The sequence below is a fragment of the Daphnia magna genome, unplaced genomic scaffold, assembly GCF_020631705.1.
Source record: "Daphnia magna isolate NIES unplaced genomic scaffold, ASM2063170v1.1 Dm_contigs287, whole genome shotgun sequence".
In the NCBI taxonomy this organism is placed as follows: domain Eukaryota; kingdom Metazoa; phylum Arthropoda; class Branchiopoda; order Diplostraca; family Daphniidae; genus Daphnia; species Daphnia magna.
In genome coordinates this window covers 55,022-66,996 of record NW_025533223.1, presented here as the reverse complement: position 1 = coordinate 66,996, position 11,975 = coordinate 55,022, and the positions used below count along the sequence as shown (strand labels likewise).

Genomic DNA, 11,975 nt, shown 5'->3' with positions numbered 1-11,975 from the left:
ATACTTGCTATATTCAATGTGAATACACTGTTATACCATGAGTTTTTACTTCTATATGTAAACTGCATGGAATATACTTGTATTCAATGTGAATACACTGTTATACCATGAGTTTTTACTTCTATATGTAAACAGCATCGAAATATACTTGTATTCAATGTGAATACACTGTTATACCATGAGTTTTTACTTCTATATGTAAACAGCATCATGGAATATACTTGTATTCAATGTGAATACACTGTTATACCATGAGTTTTTACTTCTATATGTAAACTGCATGAAATATACTTGTATTCAATGTGAATACACTGTTATACCATGAGTTTTTACTTCTATATATAAAACTGCATGGAATATACTTGTATTCAATGTGAATACACTGTTATACCATGAGTTTTTACTTCTATATGTAAACAGCATCAAATATACTTGTATTCAATGTGAATACACTGTTATACCATGAGTTTTTACTTCTATATGTAAACTGCATGGAATATACTTGTATTCAATGTGAATACACTGTTATACCATGAGTTTTTACTTCTATATGTAAACAGCATCAAATATACTTGTATTCAATGTGAATACACTGTTATACCATGAGTTTTTACTTCTATATGTAAACAGCATCAAATATACTTGTATTCAATGTGAATACACTGTTATACCATGAGTTTTTACTTCTATATGTAAACTGCATGGAATATACTTGTATTCAATGTGAATACACTGTTATACCATGAGTTTTTACTTCTATATGTAAACTGCATCAAATATACTTGTATTCAATGTGAATACACTGTTATACCATGAGTTTTTACTTCTATATGTAAACAGCTGCATCAAATATACTTGTATTCAATGTGAATACACTGTTATACCATGAGTTTTTACTTCTATATGTAAACTGCATCGAATATACTTGTATTCAATGTGAATACACTGTTATACCATGAGTTTTTACTTCTATATGTAAACTGCATCAAATATACTTGTATTCAATGTGAATACACTGTTATACCATGAGTTTTTACTTCTATATGTAAACAGCATCAAATATACTTGTATTCAATGTGAATACACTGTTATACCATGAGTTTTTACTTCTATATGTAAACTGCATGAAATATACTTGTATTCAATGTGAATACACTGTTATACCATGAGTTTTTACTTCTATATGTAAACTGCATCAAATATACTTGTATTCAATGTGAATACACTGTTATACCATGAGTTTTTACTTCTATATGTAAACTGCATGGAATATACTTGTATTCAATGTGAATACACTGTTATACCATGAGTTTTTACTTCTATATGTAAACTGCATGGAATATACTTGTATTCAATGTGAATACACTGTTATACCATGAGTTTTTACTTCTATATATAAACTGCATGGAATATACTTGTATTCAATGTGAATACACTGTTATACCATGAGTTTTTACTTCTATATGTAAACTGCATGGAATATACTTGTATTCAATGTGAATACACTGTTATACCATGAGTTTTTACTTCTATATGTAAACAGCATCAAATATACTTGTATTCAATGTGAATACACTGTTATACCATGAGTTTTTACTTCTATATGTAAACTGCATGGAATATACTTGTATTCAATGTGAATACACTGTTATACCATGAGTTTTTACTTCTATATGTAAACAGCATCGAATATACTTGTATTCAATGTGAATACACTGTTATACCATGAGTTTTTACTTCTATATGTAAACTGCATGGAATATACTTGTATTCAATGTGAAATACACTGTTATACCATGAGTTTTTACTTCTATATGTAAACTGCATGGAATATACTTGTATTCAATGTGAATACACTGTTATACCATGAGTTTTTACTTCTATATGTAAACAGCATCAAATATACTTGTATTCAATGTGAATACACTGTTATACCATGAGTTTTTACTTCTATATGTAAACAGCATCAAATATACTTGTATTCAATGTGAATACACTGTTATACCATGAGTTTTTACTTCTATATGTAAACTGCATGGAATATACTTGTATTCAATGTGAATACACTGTTATACCATGAGTTTTTACTTCTATATGTAAACTGCATGGAATATACTTGTATTCAATGTGAATACACTGTTATACCATGAGTTTTTACTTCTATATGTAAACTGCATGAAATATACTTGTATTCAATGTGAATACACTGTTATACCATGAGTTTTTACTTCTATATGTAAACTGCATGGAATATACTTGTATTCAATGTGAATACACTGTTATACCATGAGTTTTTACTTCTATATGTAAACTGCATGGAATATACTTGTATTCAATGTGAATACACTGTTATACCATGAGTTTTTACTTCTATATGTAAACAGCATCAAATATACTTGTATTCAATGTGAATACACTGTTATACCATGAGTTTTTACTTCTATATGTAAACTGCATCATGGAATATACTTGTATTCAATGTGAATACACTGTTATACCATGAGTTTTTACTTCTATATGTAAACAGCATGCAATATACTTGTATTCAATGTGAATACACTGTTATACCATGAGTTTTTACTTCTATATGTAAACAGCATCAAATATACTTGTATTCAATGTGAATACACTGTTATACCATGAGTTTTTACTTCTATATGTAAACTGCATGGAATATACTTGTATTCAATGTGAATACACTGTTATACCATGAGTTTTATACTTCTATATGTAAACAGCATGGAATATACTTGTAATTCAATGTGAATACACTGTTATACCATGAGTTTTTACTTCTATATGTAAACTGCATGCAATATACTTGTATTCAATGTGAATACACTGTTATACCATGAGTTTTTACTTCTATATGTAAACAGCATCAAATATACTTGTATTCAATGTGAATACACTGGAATTGCGGTGAAATAGGCCCGGACAAAATAGGACCCTACAATATAGGCCCGTCAAATAGGACCTACAAAATAGGACCCTACAAAATAGGCCCACTTTAAAAAATATTTTTAAATCGGTCCTATTTCTACATTAAAATGGGCCTATTTCTACCACATAATTTCAAGTTTCATAAAAGCCTCGGAAAATATTTTCTAAAAATTGACCAACCTAGTCTAAGCAAGAGATGTCGGCTTGATAGAAACAGGCAGTCTGTATATACTTTGCCTTTTTCAAACCGCTATGACATCTGATATCACTTTACCGTCTTGTAAATCACACGTAATTTAGCCGAATTCAAGTTTCAATTTTTTAAACATATTAACCGTAGCCATAACTTTTAAGTTCATTTGTTAAAAATTTCAATTTCCTTTCAGAACTGATAAATTTTAAAGAATAAGTAAATAAACGTGCTCGTGCTCTGCAGTTTTTTTCTCCCCTAGCCAGATCTCCCCTTCGGCCTTCAACGCGTCTTCCCTCTACCGATGCTAAGGCAATGTTTGCCCAGTGCATAGGTGAAGAATTCAATCAAACAATTTCGATGAAATAATTTGTACGCTTTTATTGAAACTATTAAACTTTTTTTAACTTTTTATAAACTATTAAATATATTTTATAGCGCGAAACGACTATTTTTATAACATTTTAAAAATACCAAAGCACCAAAGCCTGGTTTAAAAATTCTCCATCTATCGGTAAAAGTCGCGTGGTTCGATAGCGTCATGAAGATGGCGTCATCTGTCCATCATCAACCTCAGCGTTTTACAAATAAGAAAAAAAGTAAAGTTATCAAATAAAATTAACTTTCATGTACCTATTTTTTATTATTTATCTTTTTCAATATGTAAATTGTTTTCTTCGTAACATTTGATTTGTTAGAAATCGATTTTGAATCGGTTTCATTTCAAGCAGACGCCAAGCATCTTGTAAGAGCGTGGTCTGTGCTTTGTGATTGGGATGATTGCAGTTTTACTTCTGGAATGAGCAATTTTAGGTAAATAAGGTTATAATGTTGTAAATTTTTATTCCAATATAAAATGCTCAACTTTGTTGAAAAGATAGCGTCATGATGGCGTGCCCTGTTAGCGTCATGGTTGGCGTGCCCTGTGTTAGCGTCTTGATTGGCGTGCCCTGTGTTAGCGTCATGATTGGCGTGCCCTGTGTTAACACGATATGTTTTATTTATTCGTGTGCTGGTATGTGTGTTTGCAATGCATTTGGCATCATTTAAAACTAGTTAACCTCCATACTTCTTACATAGTGATTTCAACTCCAGCATTGGTCAGAGGAGACTCGCAAGCAGCAAGGAAAGTAGGCTCCTCTTCATCAGCTAGAAGTTTGACAAAGGAGTCCACAGGGAGATTACTTGGTATGTGGTGGAAGTTATGTGATGATACCGGCAAAATTCCTTTTCTTGGTCCCGTCAACGGGTAATAATGGCGGTCTCTACAGAAAAGATGATGTGTATATTTCTACTTGGTTATCTATAACCAGTCACAAAAAGTAACATTGCATAATGATGAATAAAAGAAATAGTACTGTTGTTGTTGATAAATAAAGTATTTATTATCAATTTAAATCATTGTGTTGTTGTGTGACAAATAATGCAATCAACTTGTTTACGTAGCTTAGCTTTGGCTTATCATAGAGGGAGAGGGCACCAAAGGCATGGAGTATAGCAACAGAAGCATAGCATAGCATAGCAACTGTTATAAAAAAGGGTTTCGACCAATTAATAAAGTAAACTCTAAGAAAATTAAATAATTAAATCATACTCAGATGTCAGAGCTCGATAAAAAAACTGCACAGCTGTGTCCCAAATTTGACATTCATAATCTTAATGAAGAAAATCAAAGAAATTAAATGTAAACTTTGATTATACTAAAAAAAATTGCAATCAAGCTGTCTACATACTCCTAGAGGCAACTTAGGTTTGGCTTATCATCAAGTGACAGGTCACCATAAGCAGGATAACAGAAACTGAATTTTAAAAAAGGTTAGACCAATTAATAAAGTCAAACCATAATATAATACAAAAATGAAATCTTACTCAGATGTCATGGCTCGATAAAATTGCTGCCCATCTATATCCAAAAAATTGACTTTGCTTGTCTTGAAAAACAGAGATATTAAACTAAGATATTAATTACAAACTATGAATATACTTACAAGTAATGAAATCAACTTGTGTACTCCTTTGTATCAAACTTCTGGCTGATGAAGAGCAGCCTCCTTTCCTTGCTGCTTGCGAGTCTCCTCTGACCAATGCTGGTGTTGAAATCACTATGTAAGAAGTTTGGAGATTAACTAGTTTTAAATGATGCCAATTACATTGCAAACACACATACCAGCACACGAATAAATAAAACATATCGTGTTAACACAGGGCACGCCAATCATGACGCTAACACAGGGCACGCCAACCATGACGCTAACAGGGCACGCCGATCACGACGCTAACGGGGCACGCCATCATGACGCAATCTTTACAACCAAGTTTAATATTATATTGGAATAGAAATTGACAACATTATAACCTTATTTACCTGAAATTGCTCACTCCAGCAGTAACAATGCAATCACACAGCACAGACCACGCTATTGATGCTTGGCGTCTGCTTGAAATGAAACCGATTCAAAATCGATTTCTAACAAATCAAATGTTTCAGAAAATGCAATTTACATATTTAAAAAGATGAATAATAAAAAATAGATACACGAAAGTTATTTTATTTGATAATTTTACTTTTTTCTTCTTTGTAAATTAACGCTGAGGTTGATGATGAACAGATGACGCCATCTTCATAACGCTATCGAACCATGCGACCTTTACCGATAGATGGAGAATTTTTGAACCAGGCTTTGGTATTAAAATATTATACAAATATTCGCTTCTTGCTTTAAAATATATTTCATAGTTAATAAAAACGTAATCAAAAACAGCGTACAAATTATTTCATCGAAATTGTTTGATTGAATTCATCTCCAAAGCACTGGGCATTGCCTTGGCATCGGTAGAGGGAAGACGCGTTGAAGGACAGGGGAGATCTGGCTAGGGAAGAAAAAACTGCAGAATGAGCACGTTTCTTTACTTATTCTTAAAAATTTATCAGTTCTGAAAGGAAATTGAAATTTTTAACAAATGAACTTCATAGTTATGGCTACGGTTAATATGTTTAAAAAATTAAAACTTGAATTTGGCTAAATTACGCGTAATTAACAAGACGGTAAAATGATATCAGATGTCATAGCGGTTTGAAAAAAGGCAAAGTATATACAGAGTGCCTGTTTCCATCAAGCCGCCATCTCTTGCTTAGACTTGGTTGGTCAATTTTTGGAAAATGTTTTCCGAGGCTCTTATGAGACTTGAAATTATTTGGTAGAAATAGGCCCATTTTATTGTAGAAATAGGACCGCTTTAAAATAATTTTTAAAGTGGTCCTATTTTGTAGGGTCCTATTTTGTAGGTCCTATTTGACGGGCCTATATTGTAGGGTCCTATTTTGTCCGGGCCTATTTCACCGGCTACCATACACTGTTATACCATGAGTTTTTACTTCTATATGTAAACTGCATAGAATATACTTGTATTCAATGTGAATACACTGTTATACCATGAGTTTTTACTTCTATACTTAAACTGCATGGAATATACTTGTATTCAATGTGAATACACTGTTATACCATGAGTTTTTACTTCTATATGTAAACAGCATCAAACATACTTGTATTCAATGTGAATACACTGTTATACCATGAGTTTTTACTTCTAAATGTAAACTGCATGAAATATACTTGTATTCAATATGAATACACTATTATACCATGAGTTTTTACTTCTATACGTAAACTGCATGGAATATACTTGTATTCAATGTGAATACACTGTTATACCATGAGTTTTTACTTCTAAATGTAAACTGCATGAAATATACTTGTATTCAATATGAATACACTATTATACCATGAGTTTTTACTTCTATACATAAACTGCATGGAATATACTTGTATTCAATGTGAATACACTGTTATACAATGAGTTTTTACTTCTATATGTAAACAGCATCAAATATACTTGTATTCAATGTTAATACACTGTTATACCATGAGTTTTTACTTCTATATGTAAACTGCATGGAATATACTTGTATTCAATGTGAATACACTGTTATACCATGAGTTTTTACTTCTATATGTAAACTGCATGGAATATACTTGTATTCAATGTGAATACACTGTTATACCATGTGTTTTTACTTCTATATGTAAACAGCACCAAATATACTTGTATTCAGTGTGAATAAACTGTTATACCATGAGTTTTTACTTCTATATGTAAACTGCATGGAATATACTTGTATTCAATGTGAATACACTGTTATACCATGAGTTTTTACTTCTATCTGTAAACTGCATGGAATATACTTGTATTCAATGTGAATTCACTGTTATACCATGAGTTTTTCATCGATATGTAAACTGCATGGAATATACTTGTATTCAATGTGAATACACTGTTATACCATGAGTTTTTACTTCTATATGTAAACTGCATGGAATATACTTGTATTCAACTTGAATACACTGTTATACCATGAGTTTTTACTTCTATATGTTAACTGCATGGAATATACTTGTATTCAATGTGAATACACTGTTATACCATGGGTTTTTACTTCTATATGTAAACTGCATGGAATATACTTGTATTCAATGTGAATACACTGTTATACCATGAGTTTTTACTTCTATAAAAAACATATACCAAGGTTTTACTTCTATATATAAACAGCATGGAATATACTTGTATTCAATGTGAATACACTGTTATACCATGAGTTTTTACTCCTATATGTAAACAATGCATGGAATATACTTGTATTCAATGTGAATACACTGTTATACCATGAGTTTTTACTTCTAAATGTAAACAGCATCAAATATACTTGTATTCAATGTGAATACACTGTTATACCATGAGTTTTTACTTCTATACGTAAACTGCATGGAATATACTTTTATTCAATGTGAATACACTGTTATACTATGAGTTTTTATTTCTATATGTAAACTGCATGGAATATACTTGTATTCAATGTGAATACACTGTTATACAATGAGTTTTTACTTCTATATGTAAACTGCATGGAATATACTTATATTCAAAGTGAATACACTTTTATACCATGAGTTTTTACTTCTATATGTAAACAGCATGGAATATACTTGTATTCAATGTGAATACACTGTTATACCATGAGTTTTTACTTCTATATGTAAACTGCATGGAATATACTTGTATTCATTGTGAATACACTGTTATAACACGAGTTTTTACTTCTATATGTAAACTGCATAGAATATACTTGTATTCAATGTGAATACACTGTTATACCATGATTTTTTACTTCTATACTTAAACTGCATGGAATATACTTGTATTCAATGTGAATACACTGTTATACCATGAGTTTTTACTTCTATATGTAAACAGCATCAAATATACTTGTATTCAATGTGAATATACTGTTATACCATGAGTTTTTACTTCTATATGTAAACAGCATCAAATATACTTTTATTCAATGTGAATACACTGTTATACCATGAGTTTTTACTTCTATATGTTAACAGCATCAAACATACTTGTATTCAATGTGAATTCACTGTTATACCATGAGTTTTTACTTCTATATGTAAACAGCATCAAATATAATTGTATTCAATGTGAATACACTTTTATACCATGAGTTTTTACTTCTATATGTAAACAGCATCGAATATACTTGTATTCAATGTGAATACACTGTTATACCATGAGTTTTTACTTCTATATGTAAACAGCATCAAATATACTTGTATTCAATGTGAATACACTGTTATACCATGAGTTTTTACTTCTATATGTAATCAGCATCAAATATACTTGTATTCAATGTGAATACACTATTATACCATGAGTTTTTACTTCTATACGTAAACTGCATGGAATATACTTGTATTCAATGTGAATACACTGTTATACCATGAGTTTTTACTTCTAAATGTAAACTGCATGAAATATACTTGTATTCAATATGAATACACTATTATACCATGAGTTTTTACTTCTATACGTAAACTGCATGGAATATACTTGTATTCAATGTAAAAACACTGTTATACCATGAGTTTTTACTTCTAAATGTAAACTGCATGAAATATACTTGTATTCAATATGAATACACTATTATACCGTGAGTTTTTACTTCTATACGTAAACTGCATGGCATATACTTGTATTCAATGTGAATACACTGTTATACCATGAGTTCTTACTTCTATCTGTAAACTGCATGGAATATACTTGTATTCAATGTGAATACACTGTTATACCATGAGTTTTTATTTCTATATGTAAACTGCAAAACAAAAAGTCTAAGTGGGGGGCGTATACCCTTACAATCCTCAGATCCTTTTTAGCTTTCATGCAAAGATGTCGTCCGACGGCTCGTCTGACAGTTCGTCAAGTTCTGACTCGCCTAGCTCTAGATCGGACTCTAGTTCAGATTCTAATTCAAGTGAAAGCTCTTTTTCCAACTATTCTACACGGAAGTTTGAGATCTCGAAGGCGAAGTCCACCAGTTTATCAAAATGGATCGTTACTGGGATTAATGACGACAAGATCAAGAAATGTAGGGAAATGTACAAGCCTACACTGAAAAGGAAAGCCAACATCCTGATTAACCCCAGTTTGGACGAGTCCGTTTTCCTGCGTCTTAGGACTTTTAAGGGTTCCCACGCGACAAAGGCCAACATTGACCCGACGGAAAAGACTCTGAGGAAGTTGTCCTTTAAGATTCTGGATTTGGTTAAGCCTTTACTTTTTCTAGCCGGTCGCAGGAAGTTGAGGAGGAAGTCTAAAAGTGACTCCATAGCCATCAAGATCGCCTTACGACTATGGGCCACTCTCTTACGTGACGTCATTAAGACCCGGCGCCACAACATTCTCTCTCAGGTGTACCCGGAATTCACTGGTCTTTTGGAGAGGACTGATATCTGGTCGGGCGGCGAGGACCTTTTCGGTCGAAAGTTTCTGAAACATCTTGTTGGCGAGGCCAGATCGCAGGCTACCCTGGAAGGAATTTCGAAGAGAACCGAGAAAGCAGGGTCAGAGAACAGCCAGCAAGCACCCTCTACCAGCCGAGAAAAGAATGCGGATTCCTTCTTCAATTCCAGGTCACGCAATGGGTACGTTTCAGTTTCTCCTTTTTCCTTCGGTGGTCGAATTTCGCGGTATTTCGATGCCTGGCATAATATAACGCGGGACCCTTTCATTTTGGAAACGGTGAAACATGGCCTCCGTCTAGACTTTCTTTCCCCTCCTACTCAGAAGAAAATCCCAAAATGCCCTTTTTAACTAAAAAGCAGACAAAGGTTTTTTGAGGAAGAGGCCGAGTCTCTACTTAAAAAAGGGGCGATTACGCAAGTACACTCTGCCTGGGGCGTGGAGGACGGACGCGTTCACGCTGAACTGGAAGTATGTTCAGGGTTTTTGCTTTCCCGCCTTTCCATCTCATAGCCAAGTGCCTGACGAGGCTGATTCAGGACCAAGCAACAGCTGGGCTGATCACGCCCCTGTGGCCCGCACAGGCAGGGTTTTCCGATTATACTGGATTTGGCGATGGACGTTCCTCGCATGCTCCTCCAGGAGAGGAATTTGTTGACATCCCCGTTGGGGGAATGTCATCATCTGACAACCAATCATTCGATTCGGTTAATCGCCTGGCGGCTATCGGGAGTTGTCTCAGTAGCCAGGGCTTTTCCGCCAAAAACTGTCGAGCTGCTCTTATCTTAAAGATGGCGGATTACAGCAGCGGTGGCAAATCGAGTCTGAACGATTTCTTGCAGTCATTAGATCCGGCATTTTGCGCTTATACTTACTCGATGCTCAACTCAGGCGTGGACAAAAGAGTCTCCGTCTCTTGTCTGAAGAGCAACTGGAGACGGAATGTGGCATTACCAATTCGATCCATCGGCAGCGCATCTTTGACGCTATCCAGTGCGAGAACGGTATCTACGACTACCTTGATAACAAGCCACTCGATGCTTTTATCAGTTACCGGCGATCCACCGGATCCCAATGGGACAGCCTACTTAAAGTCCATCTTCAGTTGAGGAATTTTACCGTCTTCGTCGATGTCGAGCGGCTGGAAGCAAGCAAATTCGACAATAATCTATTGCAATCCATCAGCCAAGCCAAGTATTTCCTATTGGTGCTGACGCCAAACGCGCTGGATCGCTGCCTGGGCGTCGTTCCAGGACGGAATGCTGACTCCGTCGTACACTCTTATATCTCTTATGAACTACGGTTCAGTACGGCTATGCTTCGAAGACACCATAGGCAGTTGATGCGTTGACGAATTTACAACAATTGTAAATTGTTCGAGCAAGCGAAGCTTGCGACGGACAATTGAGATTGTTGGGAATGAAGTATAAGCATCAACTGGCTATCTCCCACCCACCCACTCCATACAGTTATCTAGGCGAATGTTCTGTGCCAGGTTGTAAGTTAATTCCTTCTTTTTCTATTACAGACCAGGCATTAGAAATGGATCCAACTGGAAAAACAACTGGAACCAAGGAAGAAACAAAAGCGGGGGACGCTACAACAAATAATCTTGAGTCTCATTTGTTGTAATACTCTAAAAAAAAAAAAAAAAAAGGATCTGAGGATTGTAAGGGTATACGCCCCCCACTTAGACTTTTTGTTTGAATATTAGCTAAATACAAGGTCAACACCATAGCCAGTTGATGCTTATACTCATTCCCAACAATCTCAATTGTCCGTCGCAAGCTTCGCTTGCTCGAACAATTTACAAATATACTTGTATTCAATGTGAATACACTGTTATACCATGTTTTTTTACTTCTATATGTAAACAGCACCAAATATACTTGTATTCAATGTGAATAAACTGTTATGCCATGAGTTTTTACTTCTATATGTAAACTGCATGGAATATACTTGTATTCAATGTGAA

At 33.9% G+C, this 11,975-nt stretch overlaps 2 protein-coding genes across 3 annotated transcripts; both read left to right on the top strand.

Annotated features, from left to right (window-relative positions):
• The first annotated feature begins 3,871 nt into the window (after positions 1–3,871).
• LOC123468101 lies at positions 3,872–4,500 on the top strand. 2 transcript variants are annotated; one of them, XR_006642072.1, is made up of 3 exons: positions 3,872–3,946; positions 4,011–4,148; positions 4,214–4,350. XR_006642072.1 is itself a non-coding variant. In XM_045167758.1 (3 exons), the coding sequence occupies exons 1-3, from the start codon at positions 3,933–3,935 to the stop codon at positions 4,384–4,386; spliced, it is 321 nt and encodes a 106-aa protein (XP_045023693.1). In that variant the 5' UTR covers positions 3,882–3,932; the 3' UTR covers positions 4,387–4,500. The 2 variants fall into 2 exon arrangements, 1 of the variants encoding a protein (XP_045023693.1); XM_045167758.1 differs by having other exon boundaries at positions 3,882–3,946; positions 4,015–4,148; positions 4,214–4,500.
• A 4,871-nt stretch (positions 4,501–9,371) lies between these two features.
• Positions 9,372–11,735, top strand: LOC116933849. Its single transcript, XM_032941534.2, has 2 exons — positions 9,372–10,182; positions 11,529–11,735. Exons 1-2 carry the CDS (start codon positions 9,428–9,430, stop codon positions 11,608–11,610), a joined length of 837 nt encoding a protein of 278 aa, XP_032797425.2. The 5' UTR covers positions 9,372–9,427; the 3' UTR covers positions 11,611–11,735.
• The last annotated feature ends 240 nt before the right edge of the window (positions 11,736–11,975 follow it).